This window comes from Podarcis cretensis (genome assembly GCF_951804945.1).
Source record: "Podarcis cretensis genome assembly, chromosome: 7".
In the NCBI taxonomy this organism is placed as follows: Eukaryota; Metazoa; Chordata; class Lepidosauria; order Squamata; family Lacertidae; genus Podarcis; species Podarcis cretensis.
Window position 1 is genome coordinate 86058756 of NC_137176.1, and position 18775 is coordinate 86077530.

At 43.6% G+C, this 18775-nt stretch overlaps 1 protein-coding gene across 1 annotated transcript in view; it reads right to left on the reverse strand.

The window, feature by feature from the left end:
- FAM135B (family with sequence similarity 135 member B) overlaps window positions 1-18775 on the reverse strand; it is a 162504-nt gene that overhangs the window by 18187 nt on the left and 125542 nt on the right. The window contains exons 8-11 of the mRNA XM_079984151.1: window positions 10370-10523; window positions 8891-8940; window positions 2158-2313; window positions 1030-1103 (exon numbers count right to left, since the gene is read on the reverse strand). Coding sequence (XP_079840277.1) covers window positions 1030-1103; window positions 2158-2313; window positions 8891-8940; window positions 10370-10523 — 434 coding nt within the window. The remainder of the gene's footprint in view (window positions 1-1029; window positions 1104-2157; window positions 2314-8890; window positions 8941-10369; window positions 10524-18775) is intronic.

Consider the following 18775-nt stretch of genomic DNA (forward strand, 5'->3'; position numbering starts at 1 on the left):
CCATAATGACAATCATTTTACTATTTATACCTTGCCCATCTGACTGGGTTGCCGCAGCCGCTCTGGGCAGCTTCAAACATATAAAAGCACAATAAAACATTCACTATACAGGGCTGCCTTCAGATGGCTTGGGGGTCAGATAACTCCATACTCCCAACTTTTCTCCGGTATACATAGGGATATTCTACCATTTCCCCCAACATTTCTGCAGTGGAAATAGGGACATCCTAAGGAAAAGTGGGACATTCTGGGATCGTATCAGAAACCGAGACGGCTTCTGGAAATCCGTGACTGTCCCTAGAAAACTAGGACACTTGCAGGGTCTGCAACTTCCATTATCCTTCCTGTCAGCTTTCTGGGGATGATAGGAGTTCGAGTCCTACAATGTGTAGACAGCACCATGTTGGCAAACCCTGAACTAAGACATGCATTTTATTATCTGATACTCAAAGGGAGGTAGCATCTGAATATGGAAGCCCCATTTAGCTTAGCTGCCAGAACTAAGAACGTTAGACCGATCCGTTCCCCCATGTAATTGATCTGATCACAGAAGCACCCCCTGGCAAAATGACAATAAGCAACTGTTGGCCACAGAAGAAAGAGAGGTTGATTCTGCCAGTATCTCTCTTTGAAATCTCTGGTTTTTATTGTGCAACATTTTCCAATTCTGAACTAAAAACTAGGCAGACCACCCTGCTGGGAAGTGCTTCTGTAAATCTGGGACTCTCCCTGGGAAACTGGGACACCGGAGGAAAGTGCATATATTGTATTTTCTGTGGGTTGGAAGACACCATGTGAGGGCTTGACCTCCCAAAATCAGCATTACAGTATATTAGGATGCGATGCTGTACCTACCTTCCAGGGAATAAGCCCCATTTAGTGCCACGGAGCCTACTACTAGGTAGCTATGCCCAGAATTGCATGGTCACATAAGTGTGTCTATTTTTCTTTTAATAAGTGAGAAAAAAAATGTCATTAAAATATATAACACCACAGTCAAAAGGTAGAAATGCATCAAAAATTACATACAGGCTTTCCTGGAAAGTCACAACGGCAGGCTTTTGATGCTCAGCATGAAAGAAAGCCTCAGAGAATCTTCTTACCTGGTGAAGAAAAACATGTTAGAAGGTGTATCACCTTCAAAACATAGTCTACAATCTACCGTATGTTTATTTGTATGTTGTCTCCATAACAGCCCAAGGCATCGGACGTTCCTGGAATCAGAGTCAGCAGTGCATTTAAAAAGGCCGCAGAAGTTTGGGGTGCAAAGAAAATATACCTTGGCTTGTTCGGACAAGTGAGTCCAGAAGTTGTGCTGACTACAAGAAAATAAATATTAGGAACTTCCCAATGTAGGGATCAACCCAGTTAAACATGCATTTTGGCAGGAGGGAGGAAGAAAATGTCTGGAAGTGTGCATTTTGAAGAATTCGTGCTTTAAAATATGTATTTAAATGCACATTTTTTGGGGGGGCGGATGTAAATAAATGTGGAAATGAGACAGAGCAGGACAGATTTATGGGTGAACCTATGTGAAGGTGACACAAATTGGGTATAACTCATTCCTGTGATGGAGCCAAAGATAAGCAAATGGCTTGGGTATGCCGAGTATGCCATTCTCGGGTGCTCCACAATCAGATGTCCCGGCTTTCCACACTTTCTGGAAGTATCCTTGGGGAAGATGCCAGAATGCTAAATCATCTCTTTTTCGATAAACTGGGGGAGTGGAACAGACATTCACACCCACTGCATAATTCTACAAGATTCAAAGACACCCACATGGATGTCACCAAAATTCTGCTCTCCCTTCCATAATTTTTGGGGAGATTTTCTTTCTGACCCTCCTGACAGCAAATGACAAAAAGGGGTTTTAAGGCCAGGTTTGCACCTAAACGAACAAATAAGATTGAAACCAGCATTTTGTTGTAAACGTGGTAGCACTTCTGTTTATTGTCATTATTACTGGTCACATCGTCCAAAACAACTGAATGCAATCTTGGTTATGCTAAATTTTAGGAAATTCATGAAATTTGGGAACCCCTAAAGATGCACAGTACAATTCTGCAATGCCCTTAAAAATGAGTGGGATTGCCTATAGCCTTCGATTGAATCAGGTTGTTCCTCCGAGTAGGGTTCAGAACCATCTTGCAAGGTTACCCTCAGAGTGTGATGTTCCTGAACGAGATAGGCTGTGACATCTGGGTGCAGGGTTACAAACTCCAGAAACTGGGTCCAGAGAGCCAAAAGGTGGGAGCAGAGCCAAGTGAGGTCTTTGCTGATCTGCTCTGCTATCTTTTCTGGATTGTTCAGCATCTGGAAGGGTAAAAAGTAGATATTGTCAAGGCAAACTAGTGACAATGACCTTTGAATTGGTTTTTATTTTATTTTGCAAAAAGTCAAACATCTGAATAAGCCTGGAGGAGACCCAAAATGATTCAGAACAGCCCAGCACAGTCGTACCTCTTGTTATGTGAGTCTCCAGTTGCGTTTTTTCAGGATACGAACGTGGCAAACCTGGAAGTGTATACTTCCTAGTTTCGTCACCTGCACATGCGCAGAAGAGCTCTATCCCGCTGTGCATGTGCACAGAAGCAGCGCACTAGTTGAAGACTTTTTGGGGTGCAAATGGCACCCCGGAACGGATCGAGTCCGTAACTAGAGGTACCACTGTATAGCCTAATTGGGTTCCAACTACAGTGGATGCTCGGGATGCGAACGTGTTCCATGCGGGAAGCACGTTTGCAACCCACAGCACCACATCTGTGCACGTGCAGGTCACAATTCGATGCTTCTGCGCATGCACAAAGCGTGATTTAGCACTTCTGTGCATGCGCAAACACTGAAACGCAGAAGTAACCCGTTCCGGTACTTCTGGGTTTGGCGCGGTGCACAACCCAAAGCATCTGTAACCCAAGGTATGACTGTATGGGAAATGAACTTAGGCAAAACAACACAAGAAGAGTTCTGCTAGATTAGGCCACAAACCCATCTAATACGGCATCCAGTTTTTCACGGTGATCAAACATTTGCCTATGGAGCAGCTGACACAAGCAGGACATGAGTTCTAAAAGATCTACATTGGCTCCCAGTGCATTTCTGAACGCAATCAAAGTGTTGGTGCTGACCCTTAAAGCCCTAAATGGCATTGGCCCTGTTTACCTGAAGGAGTGTCTCCACCTTATTGTGCAGCCCAGACACTGACATTCATCTCAGAAGGCCTTCTGGAAGTTCCCTCATTGTGAGAAGTGAAGTTACAGGGAACCAGGCAGAGGGCCTTCTAGGTAGTGGCACTGCCCTGTGGAACACCCTCCCATCAGATGTCAAGGAGATAAACAACTTTCCATAGACATCTGAAGGCAGTCTTGTATCAGGAGGCTTTTAATGCCTGACGTTTTTTCCCCGTTGGAAGCCACCCAGAGTGGCTGGGGCAATCATCATCATCTTAACAATGTGCAATAGTACCCTGTCCTCTTGTGACTCTTAGCAGCTGGTGTTCAGAGACATTATGACCCCTAATACCTTTGAATTATGGGGCAATCTTTTGCCAAATGCACCAAGATAAGGAATTCAGGATTCCCAGCTCAGGTAGGCTTAGCCAGCATAAAGTCCTCCATCCCCAGCTCAGCAGAAGACATTAAAACAGTTTGAGTGCATTGTGAATATTAAGAAAGCTATGTTGAAATTTTGCAACTTTTATCAAGGTTCTTTTCTCACCCTTGTAGAATTGATCATAAAATTGTAGATTTGGATGGGACACAAAGGGTTATCTATTCCAACCCTCTAATTCATCTTGTAATTTCCCTGGTATTTTGTGTATCTTGAAAAGGCAACTCAGCGTGAAACTCAATGTTGGCAATGTGAGGTACAGAAGCCTATACTGGAAATGTTGCTAAGCACTTTTTCCTCCCTCTGAGTTCCTCAATCGTTTCCTCCTGGAAGGGGCTTCAAATTCTCCTGAAAATTTTGCTTCTCACAGAGTTCAACTCAATCTTGCTCTGGATTTGATGGCATCTGTGTCCTGCCCCTCTCCTTCACTATTTCCAGCTTCTTCAAATGAACATTACTTGTGAGCATCAATCTAGACTGAGCTTCTGACAAGGATAACGGGAGTAGTAAAATATTCAAACTGTTTTGCAAGTCTAGTTCAGGGAACGGATTTCAGCTGGCAGTGAAAGATGGGGCGATTTATGGCAAATATCATTTACAGAGGCTGAGCTCCAGAGTTTCTCCTGCTGGCGAGAGGCTATTCTGTGCAGTGTTGCCAGGATGATAGGCTCCCACCAGATGAAGGTGGGTGTGGGACTATTTACAACCATTTCCCTTTCTCCCTCCAGATCTTTATGCTCCCCCAAATTCTGCTTGGTGGGGGTTGGGAACCCCTTCAAAGCAACATGAGATGCAATACATGTGGGAATGTTCAGGGTGGCAGGAGTGGATATGTTGTTTATTAATATCCTTCCTATCTTGCGCTAGCAAGTTCCTTTATGTAGCAGAGTTACATTCCCCCTTTTTATATGCACAGCAGATAGCTGGTTGAAGGCTCATGTGAGCCTCTCACTATTATACAATTCAATATGTCTCAGGTTGAATTATACGTTTCTGGTAAGTTCCCTTGAATCCCTCTTAAAAGAATAAAGGCACAACAATCTTATTCAAAGTCAGTAAAGGAAATTTACTCACATCAGTTCACAGTTGGATTCCTGAAGGCAGATTTAGTTACAAATATGTACATGTGGATCTACCCTATATGGGGGAATAATCCCAGTGCTTCTGCTAGCTGAGAGCTAGCAGGGCAGTCCTAGCTAGAAGCTGGTCAAACGAAGAAGGAAGTCAAAAAGAGAAAGGTGTGTTGCGTGACTCGTCCTTTTGTTACCTGGACAGGTTAGGTCACGCCCACCTTCTATCACATGCCACAGGAAGGATGTTCCAGCCAGGAGGAACAGGAAGTTTCGACTGGTTGGACCAAACATTCCCTCGTATGTCTTCTCTAGCATTACTAGGAATGTTACACCAGCAGGTTCCCTTGCTGGAACTCAGGGTTGTACCTAATACTACCATTTTGCTGTAGCTGCCTGTGGACAACTAAGTACTCTTTCCTATGGACTGCAAAAATAGAAACAACAGACATCTCTTGTTGTCAATTATACATTGTCCACTAGATGGTGCTGCTCCATCTATAATGTTTTTTAAAAACTCGGCAAACATGCCAAACTTTTTCTGATGCATCTACAATATTTCCCTTGTTTGTTCCTCCAAACACTTCCCAGCAGGGTGGTCAGCCTAGTTTTTAGTTTAGAATTAGGAAATGCCGCACAATAAAAATCAGAGATTTCAAAGAGAGATACTGGCAGAATAAATCTCTCGATTTGTTCTGCGGCCAACAGTGCTTATTATCATTTTGCTGGGGGTGGTGGGGATAATTCAGTGTGGTCTGTTCTTTGGGGGTTCTCTTCTGAAGCCATAAACTGTGAAAGTGGCAAATTCCCCAGATCTGATCAATTACACAGAGGACAGATCTGTCAAATGCTCTTAGCTATGTCAGCGAAATGGGGCTTCCATATTCAGATGCAACATACCTCTGAGTATCAGATAATAAAATGTATGTCTTAGTTCAGGGTTTGCCAACATGGTGCTGTTTGTACATCATAGGACTCCTGTCATCCCCAGACAGCTGAGAGCAAGGATGATGGTCTAAAAGAATCTGAAAGGAACCTCACTGGCTTCCTTACTAGAATAATAAACTCCACCTTGCTTCAAACACCAGGCATTAGCAAGAGATTTCATCCTTTTACATGCAGCGGACTTTAGATTTGGCCTCGGAAATTAGCTAGAAGCAAAGTAAAGCATAGTTTTGGTCTCCCCAGTAACCTTTTAACCAAGCATGAATTGGGGACGAGCATAAACATTCAACCTTTCTTCTATTTTTCAACCTTCCGGACTAACCACCTATAAACGCTGCACTGCAATGGTCAGCAAATGCTACCATGAGACTGCCAACACCCAACTCCCATATCTTGCGACCTTGTCCTCTCCTAAAAATTGTACTGGGCAGCAAAGTAAGCTAGAAAAAACCCCAGACATGCCATCACCACCTTACCCTGGTTAGGTAAAGGTAAAGGACTCCTGGACGGTTAAGTTCAGTGAAAGGGGCGGGGGGCGCTGTGGTCTAAACCACGGAGCCTCTTGGGCTTGCTGATCGGGAGGCTGGCAGTTCGAATCCCCACAACAGGGTGAGCTCCTGTTGCTCTGTCCCAGCTCCTGCCAACCTAGCAGTTTGAAAGCACACCGGTGCAAGTAGATAAATAAGTACTGTTGTGGTGGGAAGGTAAATGGCATTTGCGTGCACTTTGGTTTCCGTCATGGTGTCCTATTGCACCAGAAACGGTTTAGTCATGCTAGTCACGACCCGGAAAACTGTCTTTTCAACCTGAAAAATAAGATGAGTGCCGCAACCCCACAGTTACCTTTGACTGGACTTAACCGTCCAGGGGTCCTTTACATTTACCTTTTACCCTGGTTTCCAAGCACTAACTCTTGCCTCTGCAAGATGAGGTAAGAAAAAGGAGGAAATAGCACATTGTCATAGGGAACACTGATAGCCAATAGGATCATGGTAAAGTCCAACCAATGTATCTGAAATGTATAAATGTCTGAATGTATAGGATTTGGAACTGGGTTCCCCTGAATCTTCTTACTGCACTCTGAATAAATCCCCTTTTTCCACCACTGGTGTGAATGCTTTCGACCATCACCCCAGCTTTGGACTTTTTGTCCATCACGTTGGCAGTCCAAGTATTCTGGAATACTCTCTCTGCTGAAATATGGGATGTCCATTTGGTATCGCCATTGCACCATCTTCTGAAGGTACACCTGTTTAAGCAAGCATTTTCCCGATCTCCTGAACCAAACTTCCTGTTTCAATGGCTGCTTTAACTCTTTTAACAGTTGTGCTGTTTTAATGGGCTGTTGTATTGAATATTCTAAGTGAGGGTGGTTTATTGTAATCTTTCAAGGGGGTTGTTTTCTTGTGTATTTCAATTAGGTGTGTTAATATTTTCGTTTTGTAATTGCTTTTATACTTCTAAAGCTGTTTAGAAGACACCTTGGCAATTAAGTGGCACGTACATGAATTAATAATAATAATAATAATAATAATACCCCAGCCTTAATCAAGTTCTTCGCTTTGGAACCGAGCATAATACTAGCCAGCCATTCTTAGAACACCACAGGGCACCATAATGCCAGCCATGAGAAACATCACCAGTGATTGTCTCACAATCAGATCCCATATTCAGCAGATATTAGGCCAATTGCGTCCACCCACAGAAAATCCCATGCCTAAGAACAACTTGGCTGGATATCTCTTTTGAGTGGCTGTAGCCATCATTGTAGGGACGCAGGTGGCGCTGTGGGTGTAAACCACTGAGCCTTGCCGACTGGAAGGTTGGCGGTTTGAATCCCTGTGACGGGGTCGGTCCCTGCTCCTGCCAACCTAGCAGTTCGAAAGCACATCAAAGTGCAAGTAGATAAATGTTTCCATGTGCTGCTCTAGTTTCGCCAGAAGTGGCTTAGTCATGCTGGCCACATGACCCGGAAAAACTGTCTGCAGACAAATGTTGGCTCCCTCACCCAGTAAAGCAAGATGAGCACCGCAACCCCAGAGTTGTTCACGACTGGACTTAACTGTCAGGGGGTACTTTACCTTTCTTTACCTTTTTAGCCATCATTGTAGCTATCACATGGCAGTAAGATTTATAAGATGAACCACTCTGTGTTGGGTGAAAGTATGTTGTGCTGTGTGCCTACTGCCAATCAACTTCATTCCATGATTTTGCATTATGGAATTTGAAGAGAAAAATAAACCTCTTTCCAAACCTTTCAGGGGTTTTTCTTTCTTTCTTTCTTTTTTAAAAAAGCCTCAATAGCTTTTGCTTTCCTTCATAGGGGGTAAGGAAGCTTGAGAGATTTGATCTTTGCAGATTCCTATACAAAATCACTTGGTCTGCATAAGGATCAGGGCGGGGCATAAATTATTATTATTATTATTATTATTATTATTATTATTATTATTATTATTAGTTTCTTAGTTGTTTTTTACATCCCACAATCTTCATCTTCACCAAGTGAGAATAAGAGCATCAGCTAGGTAAAGCAAGGTGTAGCATGATAAAAGTCAGAGTTAGAAGAACAGGATCACAATCAAATCAGAAGCAATGACAGACGATTAGACTACCCCAAGAAATAGGAATTGCCATTAAGATACAAAACCCTGGGCAAAAGAAAAGATATGTATTCAGTCTTTGTTTAAATATATCCACTGTGGAAGCCAACCAGATGCAACTAGGTAGAACGTTCTGAAAATGTGGCATCGCCACCAAGAAGGCCCTGCTCCATGTCACTTACAAGGCACGATCATGTGTCACCTCTCAGCAATTTAAACATATCAAAATATTTGGATACATTTTTGACAGAAGATAAACATTATATATAGACTTTGACAGAAAATAAACATTAGAATGTATATATATATATTTTAAAAAAAGATTTTTGTGAAGGTTTGTGTGTTTTCTTTTAGAAAAGAAGAATGCCGTGTGAATAAGGAAACTGAACAGAATTGAACTATGGGAAATAGCATGCAAAAGGGGAATGGGCTGGAATGAAATGGATTTGCAAATCACTGACAGAAAATGCTCCAACCCCATGCAGAAGTCATTGCGCTGGAATGCAAAACTCACGTAATTTTTTTGCATTCTAACACAACACTCCCTTCCCCATAGACAAATGCATGTACTTGGCAATGGACATGCATCTTTGAAGAGGAAAAACGAAATATTGCTCTTGCTGTGGTTTGGGAAATGCACACATGGGTGCATGCTATTGTGCTAGCTACCTGTAGCTCTGCAGACAGCTGCAACAGGGTGTCTTCTACTGAAAGATCCTCTAGAAAAAATAAGAAGAAAAAGGTACAATCAATTATTTCAGAAGCATCTGTGCCCAGGGTTGATTTGCATAATAGGAACATCAGAAGACCTCAGCCAAATGTCTCAATTGAAATGACGGAATACACTTGGTTGCTCCATCTTTTCTCATATATCTTGCCAGATACAACAAGGTGCCAAAAAAAACTGAAATAAAATTCACCACCAACTCAATATAGCATAAATAAAGACCACAATCTACCCTTTGGGGAAAAAAGCAAATCAAAGGTAAGTTGGATAATTCATGCAGCCCCCCCCCCCCTCTTTAATTCATTACAGGAGTTATTCTTGCCAATTGGAATAAAATTGTGACATCATTCATCCTAAATTAAAATTTCAGAGGCCTGCTAGTCTTCTATGCACCCCATTTAATCAGGGAATTTAGAAAATTAACCTATTTAAATATTCATATCCTATGGACAATGGGTAGAATCTGAGAGAGAGGTGGGGAACACAAATTGAACTCTATATGCTCTAAACTCCCGCTGTATATCATTTCAGCTAAACTCCAGAAAGCTCTTTAAAGATGGCACTGAATCAGAATAATGGCATGCAGAATAAGTTATTTATAGATTGTATTCCCAAGGGAGAGCTGGACCATAAAGAAGGTTGATTGTCAAAGAATTGATGCTTTTGCATTATGGTGCTGGAGGAGACTCTTGAGAGTCCCATGGACTGCAAGAAGATCAAACCTATTCATTCTGAAGGAAATTAGCCCTGAGTGCTCACTGGAAGGACAGATCGTGAAGCTGAGGCTCCAATACTTTGGCCACCTCATGAGAAGAGAAGACTCCCTGGAAATGACCCTGATGTTGGGAAAGATTGAGGGCACAAGGAGAAGGGGATGGCAGAGGTCGAGATGGTTGGACAGTGTTCTTGAAGCTACCAGCATGAGTTTGACCAAACTGCGGGAGGCAGTGGAAGACAGGAGTGCCTGGCGTGCTCTGGTCCATGGGGTCATGAAGAGTCGGACATGACTAAACGACTAAACAACAACAATTCCCAAGGTTTATTGTTCTGTGAACTTATAGAACAGCCTGTCAGGGAGGCTGGCATTATTGCCATTATATTGCAGGTGGTGAAAGGGTTGTGGCAGCAAGAAGTGTGGCCTGCTTTAAGCTAGGGATAAACTGAAATATGGGGGTTTGGTGTCCCCTGCAAAAAGTTTCCCTTTTAATGGTTGTTTGAAGGTGCTCCAAACAGCACAAAAGGGAGAGGAAGCTGTGAGCCCATTGCCAAGGTAACTGGACTGACGTGTGTAAGCAGTTTCCTTATGGCAGCAAAGAGGGGGGATTGGTATGGCAGAATCAGTCATTTTGTTCGGCTTCATGTCACCTGAACATGAGAACCGGTCCACGTGCTCAGATCTCAGGCCACGGCCGTCCTCTTACCTAACTTCAGCTGCGGCAAATTGGGAATCTCCTTCGTGATGAAGGCATAATACATGTGGAGTCCGCGATACGCCTTGAGGAGCAGGAGGCAAAGGTCTTTGTGCCACTTGTGTGCATGCTGCATGCAGTTTTCAGAGGGCACATAAAAGCTACCCTGCATGAGAAAGGAAGAGAGAAAGGGACAAGAGGAGCAGATTATCGCAACACTCACTTTAAAAGAAATATTTATTAAGTTTTCAATTTTAATAATCCAATAAATACCACATCAAAACATTCCAAATTACAAAGCAATCAAATAAAGCCAAAGATAAATGCCAAATTATATATCTTTGGGTGACTTCCCATGCTCTGAATTCTGCAGAGTGCTGATCATCTAGTATCACATTGCATTTCTTACAGATAGGTAGCCGTGTTGGTCTGCCATAGTCAAAACAATATAAAAAAATACACCCTGAAGAAGTGTGCATGCACACAAAAGCTCATACCAAGAACTAACTTAGTTGGTCTTTAAGGTGCTACTGGAAGGAATTTTTTTATTGCACTTCTTAATTAGTCAATAAACCATTCTGATGTTGATCCTTCGCTTGCTTTTCATTTATGTTTGCAACCACTGGTCTGTTCAACTTTTGTCTTCATAGTTGTGTGTGAAATATTTTTCCCTGTTGTTATCCACATTCCAGCAATTCCATTTTTGATTTCTGCTCACAGGAGCCATAATACGCCACATCCCAAAGAAAAAGACACCATTAGCTCTGGGCAGCCATCCAGAATTCCCCTCTGTAGTCTCGCTCCATCTCCCAACATGCTGGTACCTCCACAAGAACAAAATAACTCCAGTCCAGAATTCTTTCTATCCTTCCACTAAGGGTAGCTGCCAGAATCCTCACCCAGTCAGTATTATAATTGAACCACAATGGCAGCAGAGTATTCTTTCAAGCTTGCTTGCGTATTTCAAACAGTTGCCTTTTGGGGGAGGTTTACCAGGTAAAACTGCAAATACATATACAGTCATACCTCAGGTTACAGAAGCTTCAGGTTGCGTGTTTTCGGGTTGCGTGTTGAGGTCCCCAATCCACCCCCCAAAATAACTCACAACGGACACGTAATTTTTTTTTAAAGATTTTTGGCATGATTTTGGCCACAACTTTATTAAAATACAAACTGTGAGTGGTTGTTTAGGCATTGGTTAAGACTATCTGTCCCCCCGCCTGGGGACAGAACTGACTTCCGGGCACCACCGAAAGACAGTGCGGGGGAAAGCAAGTCGGGGAAGAATTGGAGCTGAGACACAGATCCTCAACTCTCACCCGCCTGCTCCCTGAAGGCTTGCCGGCCCTAGTCCCATTCCAGGGATTGGACGAAAAGATGGTAAGCCCCAGGATTCCTTTAACGGAATTCCCTTTCCGCAGCAACCATGGAGGGGCAGGCCCAGCCTATCCTAACCCCTCCTCCACCAGATTTATAACCAATGCCTAACCACAACCTTACAAGTTGTGACGATTTGCTACGCAGTAGGCAAAAACCACCCAGCCAGCCAATTTGCCAGGTGGAAAAATTCCTACCAGGCCCCTGCTCAAAGGCAGAAGACCCCATGACAGGCATAGCAAGGTCAACGCAACAACCCCTTATTCTAGGGCGGGTGGGCGGGTGATCCGTTGCACACAGCAAAAGAGAAAGTACAAGGCTGTGTGCAGAGTATTTAAACCTTTTACCCCTCCCACCAAAATTGCAACATAACTTTTCCCCTAGCAACTCGGCAATCCAATCAATGCCCCCTGGCCATCCTGGAGAACTTACCCAGCAACAAAGGGGGTGGCTCAGTAGACCCCACCGCAACACGTGCTCTCCCTGAAGGAGAACACGCTTTATGGACACGCCGAAACCTGGAAGTACCGGAATGGGTTACTTCCTGGTTTTGGTGGCCACGCATGTGCAGAAGCGCTAAATCACACTTTGCGCATACGCAGAAGTGCCAAATCGCAACCCGTGTGTGTGCAGACCCGGCACTGCAGGTTGCGAACGTGCCTCCCGTACAGATCACGTTCACAACCCAAGCGTCCACTGTATATTGAAAGAGAATAAAAAAGGCTCACCTTCCCCTGGGGTTATGCAATTAATTCACCAATTAATTCCGCCAGTATTGCAGCGCTCGATTTACAATAGTTCCAGGCTGAGTTGGCTTAAAAAGACTTCCCTTGGAGAACAACACCAAGGTTTAGCTAGACCAATATTTTGCATGCCAGGTGTTTCCAAGACTAAAGGTGACTGTGATGACCTCCCTACTGTCTCCCCGACCCTGTAAGCAACAATAACCCAATAACCCTCCTGCTGGCATACTAGTACAGGGGATCTACTTCACCCAGAGAGCCGCTTCTGATAGCTTCTGGAGCATTGTGTCCCTCATCCGCTCTGAATCAGCTGCTAATCACAGTCATTTTGGTGATCTTACGGTGATCTACCTATGGGACCGCCTCTCCTGGTATACACCACGAAGGACCTTAAGGTCCACAAATGACAACACCTTGGAGGTCCCAGGTCGCAAGGTGGTTAGCCTGGTCTCAACTAGGGCCAGAGCCTTTTCAGTACTGGCCCCGACTTGGTGGAATGCTCTGTCACAAGAGACTAGGGCCCTGCGGGACTTGACATCTTTCCGCAGGGCCTGAAAAACAGAGCTGTTCCGCCTGGCCTTTGGTTGGACTCAGCCTAACCCTTATGTTTCCCTCCCCTTATGGTTTTGATCTATGGTCTACTTTTAAAATGAGGCTGTATTTTAACTTGTATTTTAAATTGATTTGTTTTTGTCCTATTATGTTTTTATTGTAATTTTACTGGTGTTAGCCACCCTGAGCCCAGGGAGGGCAGGGTATAAATAAAATTATCATCATCATCATCATTGCAATAGGAGCGAAACAATCCCTCTCTTTATATCTCAATCATTTGTGAATTAATAAAATACTACTATGCTAACTTCTATTCTAAACTAAGACGTTCCCCTACAGCCCAGAGCTGCATGCACTTGTGCGTAGATGCATGTGTCAGTGTATCTTGTGTAGCAATGTGTAAAGAGATAGAGAATTACAGCAAAGACACAATTCCCACGTCATTTTTTTCTTCTTTCTCTCTGTATTTATCACGCTGCAAGGAGGTGGTATTCCACCCTCGTATTGTTTAGAAAAGCCACGACAGCAACCAAATGTTTCATTTTGTTTCGAAAGTCATCAATTCACAACACCACCTAATTTTCAAACTTAATGCAGTGTGGTTGCAAAACAAGGCAACATTTTAAAGGACGTGTTTGCAGCCTGTCTCAGTTCAAAATGCTGTGAAACAAGATAATAAACAACAGAGGAGCAGAATGGGGGATGCGTTATTTTACAGCAGTGAAAACTTGTGCTTTTCTGAAACCCATCCTCCAGTTTTTCAAATGCTTTCTGCACCTGTGAAAGACATTTTCATTGCTCTGACTCATTCTCAGGACCCTTTTAGAATTTTGTAAAAAAATAATAATTGTGGGTTTGGGGCTTTGGTCTTGCGTTATCACTGCAAGGTGGTCAAGCACAGTGTCTGTTTTTCTTTCCAGTGAATGGGCTGGATTTAGATACCGTATTTTTCGCCCTATAGGACACACTTTTTCCCCTCCAAAAATGAAGGGGAAATGTGTGTGCGTCCTATGGGATGAATGCAGGCTTTCGCTGAAGCCTGGAGAGCGAGAGGGGTCGGTGCACACTGACCCCTCTCGCTCTCCAGGCTTCGCGGACCTCTCCGCAAGCAGCGGGAGCGCTCCTGCTGCTTGCGGAGAGTTGCCTGCGTGCTGAAGCCTGCGCGCGCTGAGATCAGTGCGTCCAGGCTTCGCGGACCTCTCAGCAAGCAGCGGGAGCCAGCGCTGGGCTCCCACGGCTTGCAGAGAGCTGCCTGTTTGGGGACTGGGGTCGGGGGAAGCTTGTGCCTCCCCCGCCCCAGCCCCGCACCTGGGGGGAAATAATTTTTTCCCCTTTATTTCCCCCCAAAAAAACTAGGTGCGCCTTATGGGACGGTGCGTCCTATAGGGCGAAAAATACGGTACTTTCTTAGGAAAATCAGCCCTGAGTGCTCACTGGAAGGACAGATCCTGAAGCTGAGGCTTCAATACTTTGGCCACCTCATGAGAAGAGAAGACTCCCTAGAAAAGACCCTGATGTTGGGAAAGATGGAGGGTACATGGAGAAGGGGACAACAGAGGACGAGATGGTTGGACAGAGAGCATTCCACAAATTGGGAGCAGAAAATGCCTGTTTTCATGTTAATGCCCTCTTGTGGAGGAGGAAGATGAAGAAGGGCCTCGGAATATAATCTTAGGGTCCTGGTGGAAAAGACCCTGATGTTGCGAAAGATTGAGGGCACAAGGAGAAGGGGACAACCAAGGACAAGATGGTTGGACAGTGTTCTCGAAGCTACCAGCATGAGTTTGACCAAGCTGCAGGAGGCAGTGGAAGACAGGAGTGCCTGGCATGCTCTGGTCCATGGGGTCACGAAGAGTTGGACATGACTAAATGACTAAACAACAACAACAACTGGTCCTGCTAGCAGACACACACACAAGGACTTTTACTAGTGCCTTAGTAACTTCCCCTTCTCCTCCCCCCATGGTGTGCCCCCTCACCCACCAAAATGGGCTTTGGGGGGTATAGGGAGTGGGAAAAGGGGGAGATGATTCCATTGGGCAAGTAGAAATTCTTGCACTAATGGAACATTTGTAACAGTGCAACATTGAATCTGTCCCAATATTTATCCAGCACTGGTCAGATTCCCTGACTGCCCACACTTTCTGACCTGAAAAAGTATTATGACAGGCATTGACTCCTGGCATGTCTCTCTCTCTCTCTCTCTCTCTCTCTCTCTCTCTCTCTCTCTCTCTCTCTCTCATTCTCCCCATCCCCTGGGATTTCACTGAAGTCTGTGAAGCCAGGAAGGCTGCAGAGCACTGGACCAATGATTTCTAGAATCAGTCTCCTCAAAAGTAAGCCAAGTCTAGCAAAAAAACAAAAAAACTCATACATATCCCCTTTGTGAGACTTTCACTGAGATTCCTCTCCCCTTTGAGAATATTTGAATGTGATTTCAGCATAGCACTATAGTGGTGAGGCATCTAATCATAGCCTGCATTTTTATTGAGGCTTGATCAGGGCCTGTATTTTAAAATGAGCTTAAAGATCTTCAAATGTTTATGCCAGGCAGAAGACCAGCTGCCTAAGAACCTTGGCAATGTTTTTCCTCCTAGACAAGGGGGCCCCCTGATTTATAGCAGAAAACAATTCTCAAAGTCGTAAAAAGGGAATTACAGGCTGACAGCCAAGGTTACACTGACCCTACATATTACAGAAGATAAAAAAGCAGAGATAAACATAATTAAGAGTGGGTAAATAGTAAAATAAAACCATGTGCCTCCCATTAAACTTGAGCCATATTTTCCTAAGGTTCAAAGGTCAAGAGCAATGGAAAAGCATCTAGCTGGCAGAAAGGAAGAGAGTATTTTGGGAAGTCTTTTTCTAAAGTTGTTTCTTTCTTAAACTGAGATCCTTTTAAGATTTCTTTTCCTTTTAAAAAGCTATCTATGTTATGTATTAAATATATTGGCTTAAATGTAATTATGCAAAGGAATTAGAAGCTAAGAAATGTTAAATCCTTATGCATATAGTTGGAAGAGATCACAGGGGCCATCAGCCACCAGCCTAGCCCCCCCCCCCCGCCAAGCAGGAAACATCATTAGAGCATGCATATGGTTGTCAAGCTTTTGTTTAGAGACCTCCAAAGGAAGGAGATCTTTCAATGATGATCCTTGACATCTGTTTAAGATAAAAATTAAAGATTAACCATCTGTTTTGGAGGGCAATAGGGCGAGGTGAGCTGGTAATTAAGGTTCCTTGTTGAGACACATGTAAGATATATTACTACTTATTTGTCCTTTATAGATAGAAGAATATATAGCTTTTTGTTTCCCATAAAAGGGCAGAAGGAAATGGGTGTATCTTTTGTGATTGGTTCTAGCAAACAGCCAATAGGAATTTCAACCAGGCTGATTGGACAGAGGCAGCCACAGGAGGAGCAAGGGGGCTGGATTAAGGAAATATAAGTGCTGGCCAGAATGGCAGGAGGCCAGGCCAGAGCTTGGTAACCATATACCACTGTGCCTCATATTTATTTGTCTGACAAATAAATTATTATTTTAATTTCTCTATTGCTGCGTTGAATATTTCATTCCAGCTAAGCGTTAACCACAAGCAGGGTGCTACAGTGGTACCTCGGGTTACATATGCTTCAGATTACATACGTTTCAGGTTACAGACTCCACTAACCCAGAAATTGTACCTCGGGTTAAGAACTTTGCTTCAGGATGAGAACAGAAATTGCGTGGCGGCGGTGTGGCAGCAGCAGGAGGCCCCATTAGCTAAGGTGGTGCTTCAGGTTAAGAACAGTTTCAGGTTAAGAACAGTCCTCCAGAACGAATTAAATACTTAACCCGAGGTACCACTGTAGTTGAAAACTTTTATCCGTTAGCCAAGCTTTCAAATTTTAATTTTGAATTAAAGTGCTATCAAACAAGACACTTTTGTGTGGTATTTTCACTCATGTATGCATTTCTCTGTACATTTCCTCCTCCTCCTATTATTATTATTATTATTATTATTATTATTATTATTATTTCTACATATGCCTGGGCTGGAGAGCTACATCACAAAATTCAGAGAAGTGTGAATTTTGAAGGACAGTTGCCCTTCGGTTCACCTATCGTTTTGGGAAGCATGAAATGGGCAGGCTCACATTAGAATGTGAACGGCACTGAATTTGCGTGCTATCGCTACACCGTATACTTAAACCTCCTCGAATATTAGCAAGAAAATGTCAGTGTGACATAAATTATTTCAACCTGACATAGTGTGAGTCACAGTCCGGATTGGAATTTCAGGAATCGGTTCAACCACAAAAGGAGAGATCTGCCAGGAAAGGAGCAGTAACATTTGTATGAGTTTTCATAAGTACATACGAACATGCTGCTGGATCAGGCCAATGGACCATTTAGTCTCACAGCAGGCATCCGGATGCCTGTGTGAAACCGGCAAGCAGGATTCGAGCACACAAGCTCTCCTACTGTGTCTTCCAGCAACTGGTATTGAGAGCATTACTGTGAAGGCAGAGCTTAGCCTTAATGGCTATTAGTTGCTGAGAGCTTTCTCCTCCTTTTCACTGAGCCATTCAGAGCAGAATTATATCCAGACCTCTCCCCCTCCCTTACTTACAAATTAAGAAATGTACAGGCCATCTACAAGGAACACGCAGACAATTAATACCTTTCCCAATTGTTTATCATAAAACATGCACAAAGCACCTTGGAACAGCACCATTATAGAATCACAAATGAACTTTCAAGGTGTGCATTGCATCATTTTAATTACCAACCTGTCCTGCGTTTATTGATCTACTACTTTTCTATAATGTGACAGGTCATTACCAGAATGCTGTAAAATGACTAGTAACAGAGGAATAAAGTGGCGGTGCTATGTTCAAATGAGGCAAATTACTTACTCCCAACAGAAGCAATTTTGAAAGAGCTATTAAAAGAAATAATTAGGAAGATGTGTCTATTCACAATGCCATATTTCAGAGTGTACTCTTGCTTTCCTTGGGTGTAATTTCCTGAGGAAGGTCTCTCGTCAATGCTGTTGACCTCCTCCTCCGCAGGAACACACCCTGAGGTTCACAATGCCTCTTAAGACAGATGGTTTGAGCAGGTGTCAAAAATATGCTTTGTGTGGAAGAAAGTGGATAGGGAGTTTTATTCCCTCTCTCCTAATTCTAGATCTCATGGGCATCCAATGAAGTTGAGTCCTGTGTATTATTGTTATTATTATTTTGTTGCTGAAGGTTAAGAACAAGGCTACCAGCAATATATCACATCTTCTATAGCCTACATATAGTAAAAAGATAAAGGACCCCTGACAGTTAAGTCTAGTCACAGACGACTCTGGGGTTGCAGTGCTCATCTCGCTTTACAGGCCGAGGGAGCTGACGTTTGTCCACAGACAGTTTTTCTGGGTCATGTGGCCAGCATGACTAAGCCACTTCTGGCGCAATGAACACCAAAACCAGAGCAGCGCACAGAAACACCATTTACCTTCCCACCGGAGTGGTACCTATTTATCTACTTGCACTTTGGGGTATGCTTTTGAACTGCTAGGTTGGCAGGAGCTGGGAAAGAGCAACAGGAGCACACCCAGTTGCGGGGATTCAAACTGCCGACCTTCTGATTGGCAAGCCCAAGATGCTCAGTGGTTTAGACCACAGTGCCACCCGCTTATATCACAGCTTCTATAGCCTACATATAGTAGGAATATTTAAAGTGAGAGTTGTCACAGCTATCCATAGTGAAAA